Source organism: Scyliorhinus canicula, chromosome 19 (genome assembly GCF_902713615.1).
Source record: "Scyliorhinus canicula chromosome 19, sScyCan1.1, whole genome shotgun sequence".
NCBI classification, from domain to species: domain Eukaryota; kingdom Metazoa; phylum Chordata; class Chondrichthyes; order Carcharhiniformes; family Scyliorhinidae; genus Scyliorhinus; species Scyliorhinus canicula.
The window spans coordinates 29,901,548-29,928,575 of record NC_052164.1 but is presented as its reverse complement, the minus strand read 5'-3'; the positions used below and the strand labels follow the sequence as shown (position 1 = coordinate 29,928,575).

The 27,028-nt window shown below is 47.4% G+C and overlaps 1 protein-coding gene across 5 annotated transcripts in view; it reads left to right on the top strand.

Annotated features, from left to right (window-relative positions):
- LOC119953850 overlaps positions 1 to 26,405 on the top strand; it is a 40,284-nt gene extending 13,879 nt beyond the window's left edge. For 4 of the 5 annotated variants that reach the window (XM_038778416.1, XM_038778415.1, XM_038778418.1 and 1 more), the window contains 2 exons: positions 22,055 to 22,139; positions 24,877 to 26,405. In XM_038778416.1, coding sequence (XP_038634344.1) covers positions 22,056 to 22,139; positions 24,877 to 25,809 — 1,017 coding nt within the window. In that variant the 5' untranslated portion in view covers position 22,055 and the 3' untranslated portion in view covers positions 25,810 to 26,405. The remainder of the gene's footprint in view (positions 1 to 22,054; positions 22,140 to 24,876) is intronic. The other variant, XM_038778419.1, reaches the window with a different exon arrangement.
- Positions 26,406 to 27,028: the final 623 nt, after the last annotated feature.

The window sequence follows — 27,028 nt, the reverse complement described above, 5'->3', positions numbered from 1 at the left end:
TGGGAGCTAATGGACACCAGTGTGATTCACAGCAACTACACCCATAGTAAGCCTGTGCAGCTCAAGGAACTTTAGCTCAGAGTTGATGAGCTGGAGTCCGAGCTTCAGACATTGCAATGGATGAGGGAAGGGATGGTTTCCAGGACACTTTGTTCCAAGAGGCAGTCACACTCCTCAGGTTAAATACTTTCGATTTTGTCCTTAGGAACAGGAGAGTATGACTAGCAGTGAGGTAGGTATGGGGAGCTAGGAGGTTGTACTGGAGGTGCTTGTGCCTGTCCACCAGGTTTGAGGTTCTTGCAGCTTGTGTGGATGAACAGGAATTGTGGGGAGGATGAGCAAACTGGCATTGTACTGTGGTATAGGGGGCCGTTCAAGTTAGTGAAAAGGAATGTAGCAGTCATGGGGGCCTGTATAGTTAGGTGGATAGATAATATTCTCTGCAGCCAAGAGCATGAGGCCTGAAGTCGGTATTGCCTGCACAATTAAGGTTAAAGGCATCTCCTCATGGTTATAGGGGAACTTGGAGTGGGAGGGAACAAATCCAGTTGTTATGGTCCACCTGGGCACCGGTAACATAGGCAGGATCAAGAAAGAGGTTCTGCTCAGGGAGTATGAGTAATGAGGGGCTAAATTATGAAGCAGAACCACAAAGAAAATAACCTCTGAATTACCAGCTGATCCAATTTTTATCAGGTAAAGAAGATCAGAGAGTTGAATGCATGGATCAGATTAATGTGGGAAAAATGAGTTTTGATTCATGGGACTCTGACATCAGTACTTAGGAAATAGGAAAGTTATTCCATTTGGATGTGTTTCACTTGAATAGTGCTGGGAGCAGTATCCTTGAGAATCAAATAACTAAGGTTGGGGAGAGAAATTTAAACCAGATAGTGGAGGGGGAGAGTTCAGATGACGGGATTTGGAACGTTAAAGAGAAAGAAGGACAAGATAAGAGTGCAGGGTAGCAGCAATATAAATAAAGATAACCAGCATGTTACAGGTTGGGATACAGCATACAAGCATTAGAGGGCACCAGGGGCTGGTTTAGCACACTGGGCTAAACCACTGGCTTTAAAAGCAGACCAAGCAGGCCAGCAGCACGGTTCAATTCCCGTACCAGGCGCCAAAATGTGGTGACTAGGGGCTTTTCACAGTAACTTCATTGAAGCCTACTTGTGACAATAAGCGATTTTCATTTCATTTTTCATTTCAAAGGGTCAGAGTAGCAAAAATGGAGGAAAGAGAGAATTAAAGGTTCTTTATCTGAATGCAGCATCATTCATAATAAGGTGGATGAATCTATGATAAAAACGGAAATAAATGGGTATGAGATTTTTTTTTAGAACTTTCAGTGCAGAAGGAGGCCGTTCAGCCCATCAAGTCTGCACCGGCCCTTGGAAAGAGCGCCCTACCTAACCCTAGCCCTCCAGGACGTTGTGCGCGATCTACCCAAGTGGGGACAGAGACCCATAGCATGCGAGATTGACCAGGTGTTCCCAGTTCTCGGAGTGCTGAGAAACACCCTGCTATCTATCCGATCCAGGTAGATCAGGAGCCTCAGCGGGGTGTTCCCCAACAAGAACCCACTTACCCCGTTTTCTGAACTGAAGAGCTCCGCTCGCTAGAACTCCTCAATGCAGAAAGAGACCGGGATGCCATTTAAAAATGGTGTCCCAATCACTCAAGCCCCGAAGCGACCCCGAGCCCCCAAGGGAGTTTTCAACCCCCCCCCCCCCCCCCCCCCCCCCCCCCCCCTACACGCACACATCCGCACATGGCACTCTGGCCTGATCACCACCGCGCACAAAATGTTCGCTTGGCACCTTGTCAGTGCCACACTGGCACCCTGACAGTGCCACCTGGGCTTCTTTGCAGTTCCTGAACACTTTCTCAGTGCCACTTGGCACATTGGCAGTTCCAAATGGCACTGCCAGGGTGTCCAACTGCCAGGATTAAACTGCCAAGGTGCCCAGGTGCACCAGCAGTGCCAGGGTACCATCCTGCCCAGACAGCGTGCAGCTAGGGGCCTCCAATTCCCTGGTGGACGCCCACAAGTGTTGTTCCGTCTGGTCCACATTTGTGGGGACCAGCACTTAACGGTGCTCACCCAAGGCCTCCACGGCGAGGGAGTTAGATCCCATGTCCTGGGTAGATCTCGTGATCGCATGTTAGTGAGACCAGCTGTCTCAGTTTAATATGCAGATTTTCAGAAAGTGATCCTGCCCACCATGCATGGGATTCACATTTCGACATCTCACGAGTTCGCGTTAGATCCCATGAGGTGTGGTGAGCCGTGTTGATCCCGGAAGTGGGATATCCTGGTATCTAGCATTTGCGCCATGCTGTGGTGCTTTTTGGGCATAATGCAACCGGTAGACCCCTGGGGCAGACTTCCGAGATCAACGCAACAATGCGCAGATTAAGAAAGCAGGGCGGGCCATCATATCTACCTGAATACAATTTCACCAGTACGTGTATCGTCGTCATTGTATGATCCTTATAGACCACAAGCAGCGACTGGGATTTTCAAAGAGGCCAAAGTGATCCCACCCTTCGCCTCTGCAACAATACAGAGATGGGCCCTTTTGCTGGCGGCATATAAGTATTCATTCAAGCATTGACCAGGTACCCAAATCATCAATGCGGAGGTTAAGCAGACTGCCATTGCTGACGTGCCCTCCATCTCCTCGCAAGTCTGATGAAGTAGTAAATGTTATGGACACACTGCCGGTTATGGTGTCCGGATACAGGAGTGGACCCAGATGATCCTACACTGTCCAAAGTCCACCACATAGTATTGTACGGTGGCCAGCTTCGGAAACTACCCAATGAGTTATGGGCATTTACGACCAAAATATCCAAATTCAATGTTGAAGACGGCATTCTTCTGTGGGGGACGTGCATCGTCAATCCAAGCAAGGCTAGGACTTCATCTTATGGGACCTGCATAACAGACACCTAGGGGTGTTGAAAATGAAGATGCTCGCCCGCAGCTATGTCTGGTGGCTGTGTCTGGACGCAGAAATAGAAAGGGTGGCCCAACAGTTCAGGATTTGTCAGGAGCAATCTGCCTGCCGAGCCACTTCACCCTTGGGAGTGGCCGGGGTGGCCTTGGGTGCCACTACATGCCGGGTTTGCCAGTCCTTCCTGTATTCTATGTTCTTGATTATAATAAACACCCACTTGAAATGGCTAAAGGTCCATCGAATATCGTCGACTATCTTGAAGGTGACCATTGAAAAATAATGGCTCTCATTGAGTACGCACAGTATCCCAGAGGTGTTGTTCACCGACAATTGAACTCCCTTTACCAGCGAAGAATTTGTTAAGGGATTTATGAAAGCAAACAAGGTACAGCACATCCGTATAGCCCCTTATCACCCGACTTCCAATAGACTGGCAAAAAGGACGGTGCAAACATTTAAGAGAGGCTGAAAAAGCAAAGATCTTCACCTCCCTTTTTAAATAATGGGGTTACATTAGCTCCCATCCAATCTGTAGGAACTGTTTCAGAGTCAATATGACCACCAGTACATGCATTACGTCGGTGGCCACTTCCTTAAGTAGACGCTGTGACAACGAATGAACGGACATCGAGCGACAATCGCCAGGCAGGAATGTTCCCTTCCAGTCGGAGAACACTTCAGCAGTCAAAGGCATTCAGCCTCTGATCTTCAGGTAAGCATTCTCCAAAGCGGCCTTCAAGGCGCATGACAACGCAGAATCACCGAGCAGAAACTTATAGCCAAGTTCCACACACATGAGTACGGCCTCAACCGGGACCTTGGATTCATGTTGCATTACAATCACCCCCCCACCGTCTGGCCTGGGCTTGCAAAATCCTACCAACTGTCCTGGTTTGAGACAATTCACACCTCTTTAACCTGTGATTATCCCTCTCTCCAGTTGCTCTGTCTGGACCTGTAGACTTAATACCTGCAAAGACTCGCATTCAAAGGATCGTATTGCATCTTTGACTTTGTCTATATATATATGTTTCTGGAATCCACCTCTTCATTCACCTGAGGAAAGAGCAGTGCTCCGAAAGTTAGTGATTCGAAACAAACCTGTTGGAATTTAACCTGGTGTCGTAAGACTTCCTACTGTGCTCACCCCAGTCCAACGCCGACATCTCCACATCTAATTTTCCTAGTAAGCCATGGTTTGACCACCTTTCCCGTTTTATTTTTGCGGCAGACAGGAATAAACAATTGTTGCAGTTCACCCATGCGCTCTTTGAATATTTGCCATTTCCTATCCACCATCACCCCTTTTAGTAAAGTGTCCCAATCCTTCCTAACCTCATGCCATCATAGTTTCCTTAATTAAGATTCAGGACCTTGGTCGCAGAATCAACTACCTCACTCTCTATCTTGATGAAAAATTCTATTATATTATGCTTGCTCCTTCCCAAGGGGACTCCCACAATTAGATTGCCAATTATTCTTACATCTTTGTATTAATTATCTCTTTAACCATCAATGCAACTCCACCGCCTTTTCCTTTTTGCCTGTCTGTCCTAAATACTGAATACCCCTGGATGTTCAATTCCCATCCCTGGTCACCCTGCAGCCACGTCTCCGTAATCTCGACTATATCATTCCTGTTTACATTTATTTATAATATTGATTAGTTAATTTTATTGTGAATGCTCCATGCGTTAAGGCACAAAGCCTTATGGCTTTGCTTTTTAACATTACTTGTGCCGTTCCCACTCTTTTCACTAGAGCCGTGCTTTATTGTGGCTCTTGATTTCTCTGCTTATCGCTTTTCTTATTTCCCCCTTCTGCCCTTTGTTCTTGTACTTGATTCCCCCTCCGCTAATTACTTGCATAGGTTCCTATCCTCCTGCCAGTTTAGCTTAAACCTTCCCCCAACATGCGTTCTCCTCCTCAGAGCTCGTCTCCATTTGGTTCAGTGGCACCGTGGACTACTGCAGCTGTTGTTTTCTTTTTGTATTGGCGGGCTCTGCCTTGCCTGGCAGCGTACTTGAGTATAGCCTGTATGATTACAGCGGAAACATACAAATCATGACATGGGCTCCCCGCCTTGATAACAGTCCACCTGTGTTATGGGTTGACAACCTGTTCTTTTTCCGGTCCTTTGACTTCAGTCCTGACCCGTGGGCCGTGTCTGGTTCTCTGCTGTGCCTGTGGACCCCACAACACACCTCTCAGCCACCTCTCCACCCCCTACTTGATTGGCTTCCCCTTCTGCAAGGCTTTGGAGCTCAATGGCGCCTTTTTTGGTGCACTCCGTCACCTGAACTATCTCGATCACGTTTTCTAATGCGATGGTAGTTTCAGCTAGGAGTTTCTTTTGGATGTTGTGAATATGGATTCCAAAAATTAAATGGTCGTGCAGCATATCGCTAAGCGCAGATCCAAACTCGCAGTGGTCAGCGAACCGGTAAAGCCTGGCTATGAAGACTGAGATGAACTGTCCAGGTCCCTGACAGTAAAATTGAATATGCACTGCCGGATATTAGTCAAGGGCCTTGGGTTAAAATATTCCTTAGCCAATTTGAATAACTAGTCAAAGGTCTTTGAGATGGGTGCCTCTGGAGAGGTTTAAACTAATTCAGCAGGGGCATGGGAACCTGGATTGTAGTTTTGGGGTACGGGAGATTGAGAGTATAGCGGTCAGGAGCACAGATTTGACTTCGCAGGAGGGTGCCAGTGTTCAGGTAGGTGGTTTGAAGTGTGTCTACTTCAATGCCAGGAGTATACGAAATAAGGTAGGGGAACTGGCAGCATGGGTTGGTACCTGGGACTTCGATGTTGTGGCCATTTCAGAGACATGGATAGAGCAGGGACAGGAATGGTTGTTGCAGGTTCCGGGGTTTAGGTGTTTTAGTAAGCTCAGAGAAGGGGGCAAAAGAGGGGGAGGTGTGGCGCTGCTAGTCAAGGACAGTATTACGGTGGCGGAAAGGATGCTAGATGGGGACTCTTCTTCCGAGGTAGTATGGGCTGAGGTTAGAAACAGGAAAGGAGAGGTCACCCTGTTGGGAGTTTTCTATAGGCCACCTAATAGTTCTAGGGGTGTAGAGGAAAGGATGGCGAAGATGATTCTGGAAAAGAGCGAAACTAACAGGGTAGTTGTTATGGGAGACTTTAACTTTCCAAATATTGACTGGAAAAGAAATAGTTCGAGTACATTAGATGGGTCGTTTTTTGTACAATGTGTGCAGGAGGGTTTCCTGACACAATATGTTGACAGGCCAACAAGAGACGAGGCCACATTGGATTTGGTTTTGGGTAATGAACCAGGCCAGGTGTTAGATCTGGAGGTAGGTGAGCACTTTGGAAACAGTGACCACAATTCGGTGACCTTTACGTTAGTGATGGAAAGGGATAAGTATACCCCGCAGGGCAAGAGTTATAGCTGGGGGAAGGGCAATTATGATGCCATTAGACATGACTTAGGATGTGTAGGTTGGAGAAGTAGGCTGCAAGGGTTGGGCACACTGGATATGTGGAGCTTGTTCAAGGAACAGCTATTGCGTGTTCTTGATAAGTACGTACCAGTCAGGCAGGGAGGAAGGGGTAGAGCGAGGGAACCGTGGTTTACCAAAGAAGTGGAATCTCTTGTTAAGAGGAAGAAGGAGGCCTATGTGAAGATGAGGCGTGAAGTTTCAGTTGGGGCGCTTGATAGTTACAAGGAAGCGAGGAAGGATCCAAAGAGAGAGCTAAGACGAGCAAGGAGGGGACATGAGAAGACTTTGGCAGGTAGGATCAAGGAAAACCCAAAAGCTTTCTATAGGTATGTCAGGAATAAAAGAATGACTAGGGTAAGAGTAGGGCCAGTCAAGGACAGTGGTGGGAAGTTGTGTGTGGAGGCTGAGGAGATAAGCGAGATACTAAATGAATACTTTTCGTCAGTATTCACTCAGGAAAAAGATAATGTTGTGGAGGAGAATGCTGAGACCCAGGCTATTAGAATAGATGGCATTGAGGTGCGTAGGGAAGAAGTGTTGGCAATTCTGTACAAGATGAAAATAGATAAGTCCCCGGGGCCTGATGGGATTTACCCTAGGATTCTCTGGGAAGCCAGTGAAGAGATTGCTGAGCCTTTGGCTTTGATTTTTATGTCATCATTGGCTACAGGAATAGTGCCAGAGGACTGGAGGGTAGCAAATGTGGTCCCTTTGTTCAAGAAGGGGAGTAGAGATAACCCCGGTAACTATAGGCCGGTGAGCCTCACGTCTGTTGTGGGTAAAGTCTTGGAGAGGATTATAAGAGATACGATTTATAATCATCTAGATAGGAATAATATGATTAGGGATAGTCAGCATGGTTTTGTGAAGGGTAGGTCATGCCTCACAAACCTTATCGAGTTCTTTGAGAAGGTGACTGAACAGGTAGACGAGGGTAGAGCAGTTGATGTGGTGTATATGGATTTCAGTAAAGCGTTTGATAAGGTTCCCCACGGTTGGCTATTGCAGAAAATACGGAGGCTGGGGATTGAGGGTGATTTAGAGATGTGGATCAGAAATTGGCTCGTTGAAAGAAGACAGAGGGTGGTGGTTGATGGCAAATGTTCAGAATGGAGTTCAGTTACGAGTGGCGTACCACAAGGATCTGTTCTGGGGCCATTGCTGTTTGTCATTTTTATAAATGACCTAGAGGAGGGCACAGAAGGTTGGGTGAGTAAATTTGCAGACGACACTAAAGTCGGTGGAGTTGTAGACAGTGTGGAAGGATGTTGCAGGTTACAGAGGAACATAGATAAGCTGCAGAGCTGGGCTGAGAGGTGGCAAATGGAGTTCAATGTAGAGAAGTGTGAGGTGATTCACTTTGGAAAGAAAAACAGGAATGCGGAATATTTGGCTAATGGTAAAATTCTTGGCAGTGTGGATGAGCAGAGGGATCTCGGTGTCCATGTACATAGATCCCTGAAAGTTGCCACCCAGGTTGATAGGGTTGTGAAGAAGGCCTATGGTGTGTTGGCCTTTATTGGTAGAGGGATTGAGTTCCGGAGCCATGAGGTCATGTTGCAGCTGTACAAAACTCTGGTACGGCCGCATTTGGAGTATTGCGTACAGTTCTGGTCGCCTCATTATAGGAAGGACGTGGAAGCTTTGGAACGGGTGCAGAGGAGATTTACCAGGATGTTGCCTGGTATGGAGGGAAAATCTTATGAGGAAAGGCTGATGGACTTGAGGTTGTTTTCGTTAGAGAGAAGAAGGTTAAGAGGTGACTTAATAGAGGCATACAAAATGATCAGAGGGTTAGATAGGGTGGACAGTGAGAGCCTTCTCCCGCGGATGGAGGTGGCTAGCACGAGGGGACATAGCCTTAAATTGAGGGGTAATAGATATAGGACAGACGTCAGGGGTAGGTTTTTTACGCAAAGAGTGGTGAGGCCGTGGAATGCCCTACCTGCAACAGTAGTGAACTCGCCAACATTGAGGGCATTTAAAAGTTTATTGGATAAGCATATGGATGATAATGGCATAGTGTAGGTTAGATGGCCTATAGTTTTTGACTTCCCATGTCGCTGCAACATCGTGGGCCGAAGGGCCTGTACTGCGCTGTATCGTTCTATGTTCTATGAGAGGTCAGATATCTCATCATGTTGTAGGTTTGAGGCCCACAAACTCTCAGAAGTGTCAACTTCTGTTTGGCTTCTCCTGCTATCTCATTCGCAGTGAAGAAATAGTGGAGTCAGTCGGCGTATTGTCTCCAGTCACCTAGGGCAGCACGGTAGCACAAGTGGATTGCACTGTGGCTTCACAGTGCCAGGGTCCCAAGTTCGATTCCCCGCTGGGTTACTGTCTGTGCGGAGTCTGCACATTCTCCCCGTGTCTGCGTGGGTTTCCTCCGGGTGCTCCGGTTTCCTCCCACAGTCCAAAGATGTGCAGGTTAGGTGAATTAGACATGATAAATTGCCCTTAGTGACCAAAAAAGGTTAGGAAGGGTTATTGGGTTACAGGGATAGGATGGAAGTGGGGGCTTAAGTGGGTCTTTCGGTGCAGACTCAAGGGGCCAAATGGCCTCCTTCTGCACAGTATGTTCTAAATGGGTCTAGTTTCTCGATTATAGGCATTTTCATTCACTTTTTGGGTGTCATGGTTGATGGTTCCTAACTCTCGTTCGTCTTTTTAATGCTCCTTCCTTCACACCTTGAATCACTAAGTGCTGCAGACTGCGATTGAACCCTTTACCTTGTCACCAATGTGCTGGCTCGAGACAACACTCTGGGGGCTTCCAGCAATAACAAAGGGGTTTACTAATGATAGGTAAAGACACAGAACACAGATACAGGCAAACGTTACTTCAGGGGTTAGTCTTGACCCTTTGACTCTGTGGTCCACACTGCCTCGGCCCCTGCTCCCAAAGGCCCTGCACTTACCCGCTATTGGTTGGGGTTTGCGCGCGTTTCTGCGCGATTGGCCCCGAGCTGGTCACATGGGCTGCAAGGCCTGCGCCCTTAAACGGGCCATGTAACCACACTTTCTCTTTAAGTGATAAATCAATTTTCAGCTGTTTTAATCAAACTGCAACAAGCTATCACTCTTTAATATATCAATAATTTTTTTAAGCAAAATATTTGTGAATCAAATTTTAAAACGCTGTCCATGCATTGTTTGTGCTTATGGTGCGCCGATGAATTTGACTTAGAAAAGGAAACACTTCTTAATGTGGCACAGTTTGCATCTGGAACGCCAAATGCAGCCAAGTGAAAGTTCTGCCCCATGTGTTGGTAATGTAACAAAATATAGTGAGTACATAGAGTAAATTTTCTTTGACATCGTTATTGTAAATGTAAAAATGTAATTTAACAATCTAAAAGCAAACATCTGCAATCCTAGTGCCATTTACTTAACATTTAGAAAATAAAACACTTGCACAAATCAGAAATACCAAACGTACTATTCCCTTCAGAGAGCCAATTCCTCACCCGAAATAAAGAAAAGACAAATTTCTAACTACCGTAGATGCTTTGAAGGGAGCAGTGTTGCTCCATGGGTCACGGGAATATATGTTTCTTTTCACAATCAGCATTAAGTGATATTTAGTGGCATTAACTAAGACAAAATTCAAAATGTAAAGTCATGCTTGGCTTTAACATTTTCCTTGAAAATAAAAGTTTAATGAGTGGCAGGACAGGTCAAGCAACATTAATCTGTGGATTGCCATGCCTGAAATAACTGCAGTGGGTTTACTAATATAATTTTAATGTAATATGCCATGATGTTAGTTCTATAGCACCAGGCTTCCCTCTGGAATATGAAAATGGTATTGTTGTTAATGTTCCTCTAAACTGGAGGCACAGCTAATGTTCTGAGAGTTATTAAAGATGAATGATATTCCTGTTGTTAATGCGGTCTTATACAGTAGTGAGATTAGCATTATATTTATCAGTTTAAATGTCATGGAGATTTTTCCTTCTTTTCATTGCAATTTATGGGCGCGAACTAGCCAAAGTAAAAACAGTCCGTTCTGGGCAAGATTAGAAGGGCCGTCCCCAGTGCTTGTAGCGCTGGGATCGACCGTGCTATCTAATGGTACCCTGGTTTTTTTTTGTGGAATTCATAGGGGAATGCCCCGCAAAAGCCGCTCTCACTTAGCTGCATTTCCTGCACTGAGGAACTCCGACCAGCGGAGCCCCTCAATGCAGGAAGAGATCGGGGCACCATTTTCAAATGGCGCCCAATTTCTCGACCCCTCCCAACCAAACACCCCAACTCTCCTGTTGGGGGGCCCTCGAGGCCCCCGCAACCCACCTCACCCGGGCAAGGCACCCCTGGGCCCGAACACCGCTCGGGCAAAATGCCGCCTGGGCACCTTTACGATACTAGCCTGGCCATCTTGGATGTGCCCTAACCAGCAGGGTCGTTCCACCTGGGCAAGCTGGCCCCTGGGTGCCCAGGTGGCACTGTTAGGGTGATAGGCTGACAGTGCCAAAATGCCAGGGTGGCATCAGCCATGCCATGGTGCCACCCGAAACAGATACCAGCCACCTGGGGGCCTCCGATCACCCCACCCCGAGCCGTTCCATCTGGTCCCTGTTTGTGGGAACCAGTTCTAAGTTCTAAGCCCGGCTGGCCGGTAGGTCCCGAGAGCCGGTTAGATCTAGTTTCGGCAGAGTTCAGTGAGTTTTTTAACTCACGAATCCCGGGAGAGATCTCCCGTGGGATCAACCAGCTGCATCCAGTCCCGATTCCAGCAGGACATGGCCGATAAATCACGCCCTACAAGTTTGATAAGTTGAGTTACAACAATGCATGGTAATTTATGTCCAATCCTCCATTATCAGTCTACCTTGGACCTTGGATTTGCATTCAAAGTCTACAAAATTTGGCTTGGTACCACTTTCTTTTGTGTGTTACAAGTGCCTTTTTTGCTTTCAAGGATGGCCTTCGAGCTGTGAAACCTGACCAGGATTTTATGCACCTGCTGGAGCAGATGATATTTGTAGCATCTACACGTTTGCGATTCATTGTTATGTTATTCCAAGAGAGCTCAATTTGATTCTCTCTTCTCAAAGGGCAGAAAGCAAAGTGAATGCGGATTGCAGGCTTTGCCATTGTGAGCGGTGCCATTGACTCTGAACCCATTGCCTTGAAGGCGTCCATGTCAATTCAACCTTCAGTTGGTGCATCCCTACCCAGTGCACATTACAAGTCAATGCCTGGTATCCTGGCAGCAATAATGATGCCTTTATTCTGCAGTGTTTAACTCTGACATCCCTACTAGCGCAACTATGATAGTGACTCCTGAATGACTGGGGATAATGTGTGACAACATGGTTGTTGATTCTTGTGCATAGTTTATGCAACACTTGGGCATCATGCATTCAACGAAAGCCAAGCTGCCATTCATAATGTGACAGAGCAGACCACTAGCGTTCTGAAACAACACTTTAAATGACTGGGTTGCTCTGCAGGAGTCTTGATGTACTTGTTAGAGCACAAGTAAGACTGATGTGGTATTCTACTGTATGCTGCAGAATTGCCAACATCAAAGCACGGCCCTTGCTAACGGTTATATAGCGACCACTCGAGGTGGAGGAGGAGGAGGAAGCGAAGAGTCAACCAATCTTTTCTGGGTGGGCTGGCAGTGATTGACTCAGCAGATTACAATACCAGTAACCCCATCTGTAACCCCACATCTCCATTCACCAACAGTCCCACACCCAATCTTCCATTTGTTACTGGCCATCACAGCAGCCACTTGATAGCGATGCAAAATTAAGAGCCAGCCACCACAAAATAAACATTGCAAACCATGTTGTATTGCATACAAGTATCAACTAATTCTCACAGGGCCTGTAACGTGGGTGCGTTTACCTGGCCTGGTGCTCCATTTACAGAGCTACCCCACTGGGTGCTGTGTAGCTGATGGAAGGCTGCTGACTTCCAGTGACGGGAACTGCAGATGGCCTTGTAGGATGCTCTCGAGCAGCTCTAGCCCTTGCTGGTGTCTGAGCTGCAACATCCTAGCATGGACAGTAGGAATCATGTCTGGACTAGTGGGCAAGAAGCATAAAGGCTGAATGTTGTCATTCTGAGAGCAGCAGATTTGTGTTGCATGGAGCCACTGCCACTCCCTGGGGCCAGTACCTCAGTAACCCGAGCAATGCATCGAAACACAGATTGCTGGGCTACTGGCAAACCCTTTGATCAGGGCATCTGCAGCTATGATGGTAGCATTTTAACTTGCACTCAGCACTCAGCTGTTGGGTGGTCTCTGCAATGAAGCTGAGATATCAGATGTTGCATCATGGTTCGGTTCTCAAGTGGTAATCAAGTTGGGTCACCACTTCCATGCTGGAGAGGTTCTGCTTCAAGCTCTGCACAAAGCCTGTGCTCAGTTGGTGCCAGACTATTCCGTGCTCCTTGAATTGATCACAGGCTTATCACTGTCACCGAGCTTTTCATTTTGCATATCCATCAGCCTTTCTGCCCCATCAAAGTCCTTACCTTTGGATCCCCTTCAGCAACCTCACAGCTTTGGTGAGCTGGCACCAATCCTACACTTGTTTCCTGCCGTGGCTGCGGACCACTCATGCCTGATGTCTCGCCACATGCAAGTCCCACCTCAGAGGGAAGTGGAATGTGGGAAGGAGGAGTTGGTAAGAGGGTATCGGCATAGAAGTGCGGACATGCAACCATGCCTGCTTCCCTGCAGCCGGTGTGTGCCACAGTGACCTGCGAGAGAGCAGGAAGTGTGTCATTAAGCATGGTTCAATGTGTTTGGGTGTGGTACTTGCAGCACTGGTAATTATTTAAGGGTTAGGTGATATGAATGTTAGGTGATATGAATGTTGATACAGATTGTTGGTAGGGCAATGACAGAAGTGTGATGCATTGTGAATCGAGTAAGGAGTCAGTGGAATGTGCCACTTTAAGATGCATTTACTTATCTAGGCTACTCACCTGAGGTCATTGATCTTCTGGGGGCACAGAATCCAGGTCCTTAGGGTTAGATCCCTGACTGCCAGGGATATTTGGTCCCTCCCTTTGTAAAGTGTATCTGGGGGGAGGTGGGAGGAGCTCCTGGTTCCCTAAGGATAGATGACATCTCCCTTCCTCTACTTCTCCTACACCAAGGCTTTCAGTGAAACATCTTGCAGCCTGGACTCTGCCGTGTTCATAGACTCATAGCATTTACAGTGCAGAAGGAGGCCATTTGGCCCATTGAGTCTGCACCAGCTCTTGGAAAGATCATGCCTACACCCTATCCCCGTAACCCAGTAACCCCACCTCACCTTTTTGGATACTATGGGGCAATTTAGCATGGCCAATCCACCTAACCTGCACATCTTTGGACGGTGGGAGGAAACCGGAGCACCTGGAGGAAACCCACGCACACATGGGGAGAATGAGCAGACTCCGCACAGACAGTGACTCAAGCCGGGATTCGGACCTGGGACCCTAGAGCTGTGAAACAACTGTGTTAGCCATTGTGCTACCGTGCTGCCCTATGGTGTGTTCCATCCTTGTGTCGTTCCGACATCAAAATCACTTTTGGAATGACTGCAAGAACCTGCTCTAGAAAAAATGCATGCCCCTTTATTAAGAGCAGGCTAACTTTACATAGTGCAGGCTACCTTGAATTTATGTTAGCCTCTCAATTATGAACCCTTCTCCTCAGGCATGTGGCCATGGAATAACACTATTAGCATTGGCTGCGTGTTACTGTCATTTAAATGAATAGACATGTGGGGCTGGATTTAACCGGGGTGTAGCAGTCCCCAACCACCTCACTGAGAGGTCAGGGGTGGGGGGTCCATCCAGCAAATGGATGGTTGCTCCACAGCCGTTTAATGTCCAATTGGTGGTCAATAGACTGGAGTTGGGATTTCCATTTGGAACAGGACATCCTGCCTCAGAAAGTTATAGTTCAGCCCAGGAGGTGGCGTGCAGCACTGGGCTGAAACTGGTGAGTATATGAGGGTCTCACCATAGGTAAATTGGCATGGCCCAGTGAGGAGGGTGATGTGGGGGGAGGGGGAGGGGGGGGGGGGGGGGGGAATTGATGACAGTGGGTTTTGAGGGGACGTACAGTGGGGGGGAACTTGGAGAGGGTGACACCTTGGAGAGGCCCTTCAATGGGCCCAGAGAGCCTGTTCAGGAGGGACTAACTGCCACACCACACCCGCCAGGATAAGCTGATAGCCAAACACTTGGCATGGGCCTCTCCCCGCTATTGGTGAAGTCCTAGCAATGCTGGTAGCGGGATGAGGCCCTTAACGGGCATTAATTACTTAAAATCCAGCACGGAAAATTTGTGTCTGCATCAGAAGCAATGGCAGAGAATTAATCCTGCATTGTGAACCTTGAACCTATATTTGTGCATTATCGAACTGCGAAGCCCTAATATGATGCCCACTGCATCATTTAAATATTAACATTAGGGCAGTATGGTGGCACAGTGGTTAGCATTGCTGCCTCACAGCTCTAGGGACCCAGGTTCCATTCCGGCCTCAGGTCACTGTCTGTGTGGAGTTTCCTCCGGTTGCTCCGGTTTCCTCCCATAGTCCAAAATTGTGCAGATTAGGTGGATTGGCCAGGCTAAATTGCCCCTTAATGTCAAAAAGATTAGGTGGGGTTACTGGGATAGGGTGGAGGAGTGAGCTTAAGTAGGGTGCTCTTTCCAAGGGCCAATGTAGACTCGATGGGCCGAATGGCCTCCTTCTGAACTGCAAATTCTATGTTCTAACTCAACTACTAATTCACATGTGTCACAAAATAGCAGCCTAATTGTTTTCTGACTTACATATTTGACGTTCAAGAGTTCAATTCTGCTTATTTCAATGCAGAGCACAGTGGCATGTACCGTGTACTTTCACTATTTTTATTTGTTCATTTCATTCCTTAGTTCCATTAATTAGTTTTTCTTTTATCATCTTTTTAACCCTAATGCCATTACCCAGTTCTTGCGACCATTCGTGTGTGAGGTTGTTTCCTACTGCAGTGTAAAGACAGCAAGGAAATTGATATAACTCATTTGATATCTCTTGTAGTCCTTAATTAGGTTTTCACACAGACTGAACCTTGTCAACATCTGGATATCAGGGAGCAGAATTTATAATGCTCTCTCTTGTGGAGGCCTTCCAATGGGCCCAGAGAGCCTGTTCAGGAGGGACTAAATGTCCCCAACCACCCCCCCTCCCCCTCAGCCCCCCGATAATGATAGCAGAACGTACTGAAATAAATAATGTGGAAATACTGTCCATGTGAAGAGGGGAAGAAAGGAAACTGTAGTCCCGATATTTACCAACATGGGATTTCCAAGGATGAAAAGGAGCCTTGGTAGGGTGGGTTTTAACTCTACATTATGCAGCGGTTAGCACTGCAGCCTCACGGCGCCGAGGTCCCAGGTTCGATCCTGGCTCTGGGTCACTGTCCGTGTGGAGTTTGCACATCTTCCCCGTGTTTGCGTGGGTTTCGCCCCCACAACCCAAAGATGTACAGGGTAGGTGGATTGGCCACGCTAAATTGCCCCTGAATTGGAAAAATGAATTGGGTACTCTAAATTTATTTATTTTAAAACTCTACAGTATGTATTTTTTTTTTAAACAGGTTTGATAGGCTTGGCTTTCTCTTGGATGGTAACATTGCAACACAGGAGCAGGTAGGTTGGGGATGTTGGGAGAGGTCGCAGAAGGTGGGGCTGGACACATTTGTGGTTTGAAGAGCGAAGGAACAGTCACAGGTGCTCAGAGACAGCTTGGGGCAGAGGTGGAGGCTTGGTGAGGCGGGGGGGGGGGGGGGGGGGGGGGGGGGGGGGTGAGGGGGAACTTGGTGATCATGCAAGAACTCCAAAAGGAATTAGGAGCAGATGTAAGCAATTGGGCCCTTTGAGCCTAATCTGCCATTCAATCAGATCATGGCTGATCTCTTCCTGGTCTCAAATCCACCTACCTACCTGTTCCCCATATCCCTTATGCCTGTTTTTTAAATCAGAAATATATCTATCTCTTAGATACATATATCTATAATCTATCTGTGTGGGGGGGGGGTCAAAACCCAGTGGGGACAAATCACAGAGATGAGGGGATCGGATTGTGGGGAGAGAGGCAGATTAACTTGACATTGTAACAAAAATGGTAGGAAAGGGGGGAATAAAGTGGACTGGACTATTTAGAGTTAGTAAATGTTCCTTTCACTGTGATATAACATAAAGTTGGCCTGGGGGTTGTGAAGGTAATCCATATGGATAAAGGTACAAATAAGGAAGGGATATGCAACATTATTTGCCCACATTACAAACTACTCAACAGTGGAGCTTTGCAGTCAATTCAGAGAGAAAAATGGATCAATACATGGAAATAAATAATAGACTAAAATTAAGGGGCGGGATTCTCCGTGAACTGGCGGAGAGGGCAACTCCGGTGCCGAGGTGTCGCGTGAACCACTCCGGTGTTGGGCCACCTCGAAGGTGCGGAATCGTCGGCACCTTCAGGAGCTAGGCCGACACTGGAGTGTTTGGCGCCGTGCCGGCTTGGTGCCACGCTAACCGGCGCCGAAGGGCCTCCGCCGGCCGGTGTGAGTTGGCGCATGCGCGTGTGCTGACGTCATCCCAGCACATGTGCAGGGGGTTCTTCTCCACAGCGGCCATCGCGGAGGTTGACAGCAGCTGGTGCGGAGGGAAAGAGTGCCCCCACGGCACAGGACCTCCCGCGGATTAGTGGGTCCCGATCGCAGGCCAGGCCACTGTGGGGCACCCCCCGGGGCCAGATCCCCCGTGCCCCCCCCCCCCCAAGGACTCTGCAGGCCGCCCGTGGAGCCAGGTCCTGCCGGTGAGGACCTGTTGTGATTTACGCCGGTGGGACCTGCCGAATAAGGGTGGCCACTCAGCCCATCGTGGGCCGGAGAATCACCGGGGGGGGTGCGCTTCCAGCAGCCGCCGACCGGCGCGCCGCGATTCCTGCCCCCGCCAAAACCCCGGTGCCGGAGAATTCGGCATCCGGCGGGGGCGGGATTCACGCGGCCCCCCAGTTTTTCTCCGACCTGGCAGGGGGTCGGAGAATCCCACCCAAGATATTGCGTGGATCAAGTTGGAAAACACACTAGAGTTCATGACGATCTACTTCCAAGATAAGTATATTTTTAATCCCACTATTAGATCTGGGAAATGGATGGACATTCATTTTTATTAGTCTTCCAATGGATTTGGGCGTTGCTGGCCAGGCTATTCCATTGTTGCCCATCCCAAATTGTCCTTGAACTCAGTGGCTTGTTGGGCTATTTCAGAGGGCAAGAGTCAACCACATTACTGAGGACCAGGATTCACATGTAGGTCACACCAGGTAGGGATGGCAAATTTTGGCACGAGTGAACCTTTGGCACGATCTTCCGGCAATGCTGGGCTGGAAAAGCAGCTCGCTGCGGCGCTGCATGGCGGGTGAAAGCTGGATGACCCTGCTCCCCAGGATCCACCCAGCTCGCAATGCCTCGCGAGATTCAATGTAATCTCACAAGGCGATGCAAGGTGAATCCCGCCCACAATGGGTGGGATGACGTTTTAGCAAATCTGCATATTAGAGCGAAGCAGTAAGCCGTATACTCTAATGTGCAGATTCCAGAGGTACCTGAGGCTTTGGGACTCAACCCTTTCGCCACAGAGACCGCAGGCGAGTGCTGTTTGGTACTGATTACCACAAACGGGGACCAGACGGAACATCACTTGTGGATGTCTCCAAGGGGATCAGAGCCCCCCAGTTGCATGCCCTTTGGGCAGGGTGGTGCCCTGGCACTGTGGTGCCACCTGGGTATCTTGGCACTGCCAGCTTGGCACCCTAGCAGTGCTACCTGGGTCCCAGCCTAGCATTGCCAAGGTGCCCAGGTGGCACTGCCAAGCTGGCATTTTTTGCGTGTGTGCAATCGGGCTGAGGTTGCCTACCGTGGATGTTGAGAGGTGCAGGGGACCCCTGCCATGTTGCGTTTGGGCTGGGAGGTGTTTGGGGATTTGTTTTGTGGGCCTCGGAGATTGGGACACCATTTTAAAACATTGGGGAGTTCAGTACAACTGGGCGTTCCGGCGAGCAGAGTTCCCCATTGTAAAAAACAGGGCTACGTGCGGCCTCAGCCATGTGTTCCCCATTTAGGCCCCTTACTCAACGCCAGTCACGTTGACTAGCCATGTGTTTCTCGGCTTTGAAGTGTCAGTAAACACACGGCTAAACGCTCTCGCTCGGGGAACTTTGTTATCTTTTTGGGAAAATCGCGCCCCATATCTTTGTTTTTACAGCAATCAATGATGGCTCATCTTTCAATACCCAGAATTTATTAATTGAATTTTACACTCCACCAGCTGCCGTAGTGGGATTTGAACCTATGTTCCAGAGCATTAGCCTAGACTGGGATTACTAGTCCAGTTATATTGCCTGTACACCACCATGTGGCAGTTTCTATATTGCTCAATCAATTTGTAACATCCAACAGCAAGTTTGAAATTTGTACAGTCCTTGTGTTATTTTTCTGTTCCTTGTTCCTCTCATTTCTCACCTCTCTGGCCCATTTCCTGGACTGCTATTCTCATTCTATTTTTTTGTTTTTAATCGTATTAATTACAAATGCTAATTATTGTGGATTTTCACCCAGTCACTTTGATCAATTGGAATCAGTTTCCTGAACAGCAGACATTGGTCATGAAGGACTCTTCTGTAACACACCTTCACAGTGGGACTCTTCTGTAACACAACTTTACAGTGGCTATTTAAGTTTTGGTATAATGAGCAGTGATTCAAATCTTCTCAGCAGGAAACTGGAAAACTCAGACAAAGCAGAAGGTTAATATAGCCTGAGTCCCCATGCCTGCGTGAGTCTCACCCCCACAACCCAAAGATGTGCATGGTAGGTGGGTTGGCCATGCCTAAATTGCCCCTTCATTGGAAAAAAGAAATGGATACTTTCAATTCAAAATATATATATAGCCTAAGTCACAGGCATTTCTGCATTTTGAAAAATTGTTTTCTAAATCTACAGCAGTACCAACTTGGTTGAATCGTAAAAATTGTGCTCCTAAATTGTAGATTTTTGATCCAAACCAAAACCTGAACACATGTTCAATTGTGACAGTTCAGTGCAGTGTGAATGGTTATTCATTTCTAATCAGGAAGAATACAAAAGCAGTATAATATTCAAATGGAGGGAGTTTGCAGAACTCATGTTTATATTCTATCTTTCACTCGGTGATCTGTTTTCCAGCACAACACTATCTATCTTACGGACACTAGGGCTGGATTCTCCGGTCACCAACGCTGAAATCGCATTCGGCGAACGGCCGAAGAATGCAAATTCCTGGTGAAATCGGGGGCGGCGCTGCTTTCACGATGTTCTGCCCTCTCCAGAGCCACGTATCGACGGCCTCAGGCCATTGCTTGAGGCCTGCCTGCGGGATACGTGTGGTCTCATCCTTCAGAAACCCGGCGTGGCGGCTGCGGACTCAGTCCAGCGCCGCCACAGTTGGGGGAGGACCAATCCGCGGGCACGGGGGGGATATATTTGGGGCCAGGGCCTCTGTGGTGGCATGATCCGGGGCGCGCAAGCCGGCCGAAGGGGGGTGACTATGTTGTGGGCTGGGTTCGCGAGCGGCCTTCGCCATGAAGCACGGCGCGGCAGGTGCAGGCCGCCACCGTGCGCATGCGTGGCCATGGACGCGGCAATTCTCCTGGCCGTATCGGCAGCTAGTGCCGGGTGCTCTACTCTGCCTCCCTGCTAGCCCCAGCAAAACGGGGACCGGGTGGCCGTTTTGCCCCAGTTTTCCTCCGTTCCCATGCCATCGTGGGGACATAGCCCCAGAATTGGAGAACCCAGCCCTAGTACTATCTAAGACCATGGAAGCAACTCTTAACTCTTCAATTATCCATAACATGTAACCTTCCATGCTGGCTATATGGTTTTGTAGGTTGCAGGTAACCTTGTACTGGAAGGTCGAATGGAGGTTGATGAGTTTCAGGCCTACTTTATTTAAATGAAGCTCCTACCCAATTTTGATCAGGCCTGGGTTTTGGTCAGGTGGGCGTATGGCACTGAGGGTTTGGGGCTGGCATCATGGGTCATGGAAATGTGGAGGCTGGGAATCAGAGGGGCTTGGGTTCCACAGACAAGATTGAAGGGAGGTCTGCGATTGAGAGCTGAGAAGGTCGGGGTCAGGGCCACAGGGATTGGAGATCACAGGGGGAAGTAAGGGCTGGAAGTGGAAGAGTGCAGAGCTTGGAGCTTGTGGTGAGACATTTTGGAGGTTAGGGCCAGGAGAGCGAGTAATACAGGGGAGGGGAAGCAATGGTGATCACTCCCTTCAATGCGAGCTTGGGAAAAGTGTCCCTATTTTCCCAGCTCATTATCGAGTCCCATACATCTTTATCCTTGATAATCCATGAATGAAATATTCACATTTCCTGGTAGTTAAGCTCAGCAATTCTCCATATTGGACTTTAGCCTACCTCATCGTTAAATCCCAATTTTAATTTCTATGCTCTGGAGCTAAAGGCAAATATATATTTTCTTAAATAAATTTAGAGTACCCAATTATTATTTTTTGCGAATTAAGGGGCAATTTAGCGTGGCCAATCCAACTAACCTGCACATCTTTGGGTTGTGGAGGTGAAACCCACGCAGACATGGGGAGAATGTGTAAACTCCACACGGACAGTGACCCAGAGCCGGGATTCGAACCCGGGTCCTCAGTGCCGTAGTCCCAGTGCTAACCACTGTGCCACATGCCACCCCGGCAAATGTATGTTAACAAAATCATGCACCAATTCGTAATAGCTCTGTCCAAAAAGGATGCTTCTGTTCAAGAGAAGGAATCAATTTTTGAAATTCCACCAAAGTCAGGAAAATTTGGAAAAGGTGAAAATGATCTTCATGATGTGGGGTGGAATTCTCCTATTGTAGGACTAAGGCCGGGATTCTCTGATCCGAGTTCACCCCGCCGCCACTGCCAGCGAGAACGGAGAATTTGGCTCTCAGCCAAACACCATTCACTGCAGCGGGACCAGAGAATCCAGTCGGCATGAACGGATGAGAAATTCCAGCCTAAGTCTCATGGTAGGCGCAGAAACGTGACCTAATCTGCACACCTTTGGTCACTAAGTAGCAATTTAACATGGCCAATCCATCCAACCAGCACATATTTGGACTGTGGGAGGAAACCAGAGTACCCGGTGGAAACCCACGCCTGCATGGGGAGAACGTGCAAACTTCACACACAGTTACCCAAGGTTGAAATCAAACCTGGGTCTCTGACACCGTGAGACATCAGTGCTAACCACAGTGCTTCAGTGCTGCCCCAGATGGGTCCTGACATCTTCACGTCATATTGTTCGGAACACGTTGCACATTGCTGTGTTTTCCAATGGAGGATCAGGCATGGAGGGGTCAGACCTTCATCTGCATCCCACTCTCGGGATGCAAATGACGTTCACGCTCGTCTCTGGTGGGTTTTCTGACTTGCCATGGCAGACACCAGCAGGAGTTTGCACTGTAAATTCATGCCAGCGATTTCTTGGCCTCCCTTGAACAGGCTTGGGAGAATTCCGCCAAATGGTAAGCAGAGCTGTTTATAACACTTCCCTTTTTTCATTCGGCTAGGATGGGAAACTACACAACAAACCTTTTTAAAACTCCAGAGGCCAAGCGATTACCTGCGGACAAAGGTTTTGTCTCCTTTAACAGGGTAAGTGGAGTATTTCATACATTAGATGTCATTCATGTTGGTGATCTGTTTTCCAGCACAGTGTTATCTATCATACTGACACTAGATCTTTCTAAGACCATGGAAGCAGCTGTTAACTCTTCAATTATCCATAACTTTAACCATTCTGACCTCTCGCATGATGGTGATATAGTTTCAGCGCAAACCCTCGACTGGAGATACTTATATACTTTGCTGATTCATAGGTTATGCCTTTGATATCTCTGTATCCTTTGAAGGAGTCTGGCACGATGCATTTCTTAACCATTGTCAGATATTACAGCAAAGCCGTTCACTTCCTTTTACATCCCTCTTTGATTTTTTTTAAAATTCATTCATGGGATGTGAGTGTCACTTACTGGGCCAGCATTTATTGCCCTTCCCTAAGTACCCTTTGAACTGACTGGCTTGCGAGGCAGTTTCAGAGGGCATTTGTTAAGAGTCTGGTTCTGGAGTCATATGTGGGCCAGACCAGATAAGGTAAGGACAATGGCTATCCATCCCTAATGGATGGGTTTTTGCAGCAATTTACAATGGTTTCATGGTCATCGTTAGATTTTTAATTCCAGAATCTTATTGAATTCAAATTCCACCATCTGCCCAGGTGGGATTTCAACCCAGATGCCCACAGCATTACCCTATCTCTGGATTACTAGTCCAGTGATAATACCCCTACGCCACTATCTCCCCCCATGGTATGGCAAATTGATCAAACATTAACCCTCTTTTCAACTCAATATAAGGGGCGGAATTCTCCGCTCCCCACGCCGGGTGGGAGAATCGCAGGAGGGCCGGGCGAATCACGACACGCCGCCCTGGCACCCCCCGCGATTCTCCCCCCCCCCCCCCCCCCCCCCCCCCTCCCCCCGGCTTGGAGAATCGCCGCTCACCGTTTTTCACGGCGACCAGCGATTCTCCGGCCTAGATGGGTCGAGTGGCCTGATGTTCCCGACCTGTTCACGCCGGCGGCAACCACACCTGGTCGCTGCCGTCGTGAACATGGCGCCAAAGGTTCACTTGTGGCTTGTGGGGGCGGAGAGGGGAGTGAGCACCACGGCCTTGCTCGGGAGGGGACTGGCCCGCGATCGGTGCCCACCGTTCATCGGGCCGGCGTCTCCAAGGGACGGACTCTTTCCCCTCCGCCGCACTGCAGGATCAATCCGCCACGTCTTGCGGGGCAGCGGAGGGGAAGACGGCAACCGTGCATGCACGGGTTAGGCGCCACCATTGCGTCATTCTTGGCGTGCTGCTTTGACGCAAGCGTCAAGGCCCGGCTGCCGAGTTTCTCACAACGCCGCTCCTAGCCCCCCTGGGGGGTGTTGAATAGGGTGCGAGGAGCGGCCTCCGACCCCGTCGTGAAACTCGGCCGAGTTCACGACAGCCTTCCCGATGCCACGCGGGAGCGGAGAATTCCGCCCAAGGTTTCTCGCAGCATTGCTTTCTCTATGATTCTGTTTCTTCTTTGTATTAATTAACTCCTCCACCTATCATCCAGACTTATCCATTCTTTTGATTCAGATTGAAGACACTTATTATCCATGTGTTAAGGGCAAGAGGGGGGTTAATTTAAATATCCCTGATTTATCCCCTCGCTTCCCATCTGGAAATAGAAAGGTGTTTTTGATTTCTTTTTTTACATGTAGTGGCATGTTTTCCCCACACCTTGGGTGCGGTTCTCTGCCGGCGGTATTCTCCGTTTTGCCGGCGCCCGGGGGTTTCCCGACAGCATGGGGCTGCCCCACAATGGGAAATCCTATTGACCGGCCGGCGTAACGGAGAATCCCGCCGGCAGGTCGAGGCTGAAAAGTGGCGCGGCGGGCGGGTCCAATCCTCTGTGAATAATTTCCCAACAAGATAAAATAAGGGGTTGGTTTATGACACACACACACACCACATGGAAAGGGGTTTTGCAATGTCCGTTCTTTTTCTTTGGCACCCATACAATAAAAGACGGACAAGGGAAAGAAATAGGTACACAGGAGGAGATTGCTTTTGCTGTCCCAATATGAAAAAGAGAGGTGGGACTGGTGTGTTAAATTGACCCACGCAGGCAAAGTTTTGAACCTGCCACAAAAAAGTTTAATGTTACACAAATTTATTTTGCAATTCAGCCCTTTTTACAATGGCTGTTGTGAGTTATCTTTATGTGGCTTATTTTAAACCATTGTCCACCTCTACCTACTATGAGATAGGTATGTGATGTACAATCCCATGTTCTCTGTGGACAAAACAGGGCAGCTGTCCTACAAAGCAGATGTGTCCCTCATAGACTCCCAGTGACCACCATCTGTATATAGTCTTACTTTCAAATGAAGAACCCACATTGTTGTTTCACCAATCCTTGTTGTATGATTGGTATATTTGTGTCAAACAGAAGAATACAAGAATAATTCAATTGTCGCATTTTAGCTTTCTCTCTGGCGAGGCCACATTAAATTTTTTAAGCACATAATTCGAGTGCACAGTCCCAATTTAAGGCAACCATTCTTGTGTATCAGTTGAAGCAGAGATCCATCATCATGATCTTTCATTGCGAGATTAACATCAGAATTTCCTGTCCCGCCTGTGATGATACCTGTCGGGGCCAGAAAGTCCCACCTTATATTATAGGAGCTAATATTTTTTCCTGTTTGGGTTTCTTGTTCTCAAATTTCTTTCACATTGTTCACTTATTTAACTAAATATGTTTAAATCACATACGTGTATTTTTTGCTGGTAGGACAGTGATGACCAATCATTTTCTGCTAGCTGCCAGCATGCACCAAGAACAGGCTCTGAAGTGACTTTGGGCGATGAATGGTTTAATTATGAGATGTTGGAGTATTACGTTCCCACTCCCCATAAAGCCAAAGTTAATCGAGGTACCAAACGAGCAAAGACTAGAACAAAGCAGATCTACAAAGTACCCTTACTAACAAATCTAGTTGTTGATTCGAGTCCAACAGCGCATGGGGTAATGAAAAAAAACATAGTGACAAAGTCACCTTCAGCACCTGCTGTACTTGTGTCATCACCATCTGCTAAAAGACTACCTGAGAAAAATGCTATGTCAGTTAAAAAAGCAGCTCGGTCAAATTTGGTCACTTCCAAACAATCAGGACGAACTGTGCCAACTGAACAATCACCGACTGATGCACTGGATGCATTCCTGTCACCATCCAATGTGGACGCCACGACCAAAGAGGCTGCACCCAACACTTCATCGTCTTTGTCACAAGATGTTACCTTAAGACCGATCGTTACATCCCGAAACACGTCGGCCTGGCTGTCATTGTCAGCACCGGCTGCAATCGTATCCGAGCTCCCTGTGGAGACTTCCTTTGCAAAATCAGCAGATGTTTTATCAGATGCATCTACCTCAGACCTAACTGGAAAACTTCAACCTGAATATAAAGCTAAGCCATCAAAGTATGCTGTGGAAGTAATAACTGCAAAGAAAACTGACTCAGAACTGGGTACGAGAAATGAAGACTCACTCACAGAAGTGACATTTAAACGTGTCAATGAGGGATGTCTAGGGAGAACAGCAACTCAATTGCTGGCAACTTTTAAGTCATGCATTGGAATTGAAAACAATGGTTTTGTGGCCTACAGTGTCAGCTATATTCTAAAATCCGCCAGCAGCCATGAAAACTTAATACGGCCGACGTAGGTCACTTATTATCTCAAGAATACTTGTTTCACCGAGAGTAGCATTAGCTGTTCTCCCTGACCCTGAATATTATATTCAGAGTGTAATAGAACAATGACATGGTTATCTCAGGTAAAGACTCCATTTACCTTATCCTAGACAGAAGCTAATACTGAACACCTTTCCCTCCAAAGTTCTCAAAGATGAAGATGCCACATTTGGAGTGAAAGTAGACTTAAAACCTTACTAACATTCATCAGTGATGAAGATGTCTTTGTCTATGAAATATTAATCAAAGGTTCAAATGTAACACGTTCATCATTCACAGCTTCAATCCTCAAAAGTGGACAAAGACTTATGCACTTTTATCTAGATAATAACTATATATTCAACTTAGTTGAATGGTCATGGCAGCAATGTGCTTTACACACAAATGAATAATGAAAACTACCTAGGAACATTTACTAACTTACGGGATAAGAAAATAATTACACGCAAAGAGGATAAGAAAATGAAACACAAAGAAAACCTGGTGGATTGTTTGAATAATTTCCTCAATGTAAACGCAACATGGGAGAACAATAAAATGCTTCTTTGGGCTATGCCATGAATATTCAGAGAGAGCTATGACTACTACTCAATATCTTAATCGATCACACACCTCACATCAAATTCAAAATGTTGAACATAAGATTTTGAAAGAGACTAAAAGAAAAGTCAATTCATCCATTGTTTTCCTGTGTTTTGAAACCCTTAATGAGATAAATATACTCTGCTTCCTTGATTTCATAACTTAGGCCCATAATCACTATGATTAATTTAAGTGCCATTATCTCAGTGGTCTCTTCAAAGCCAGGTGCCTGTCTCTATTGTATTTCAAAACCAGGAGCAGTGATAGAGGTTCATTTCTATTCACGGCTCCAGTCTGATTTGTTCTATTTTCATGTTAAGGTCTTCTGGAGCACCGCATACCTGTACTCATTCAATTGTGGAGGGGGCAGCAACATGTAATTAAAAAATGTTCACAAGAAAGGTTAATAAATTATGTGACCTTTTTTCGACTGCATGAAAGGAAAATTCTGTTTTGGCCTTTGAGTTGATGATTGCTTCAAATCTCTGCAAACTGCTTGGCGCACGCCACAGTTCTTTTTTCTTGGGTGTCATTTATTATTTCCCTGGCTCCTGGGTACCCACTGTTTTGAATTAGTGTTAATTTTAAAGCTTGAGCTAGCCTTATCTT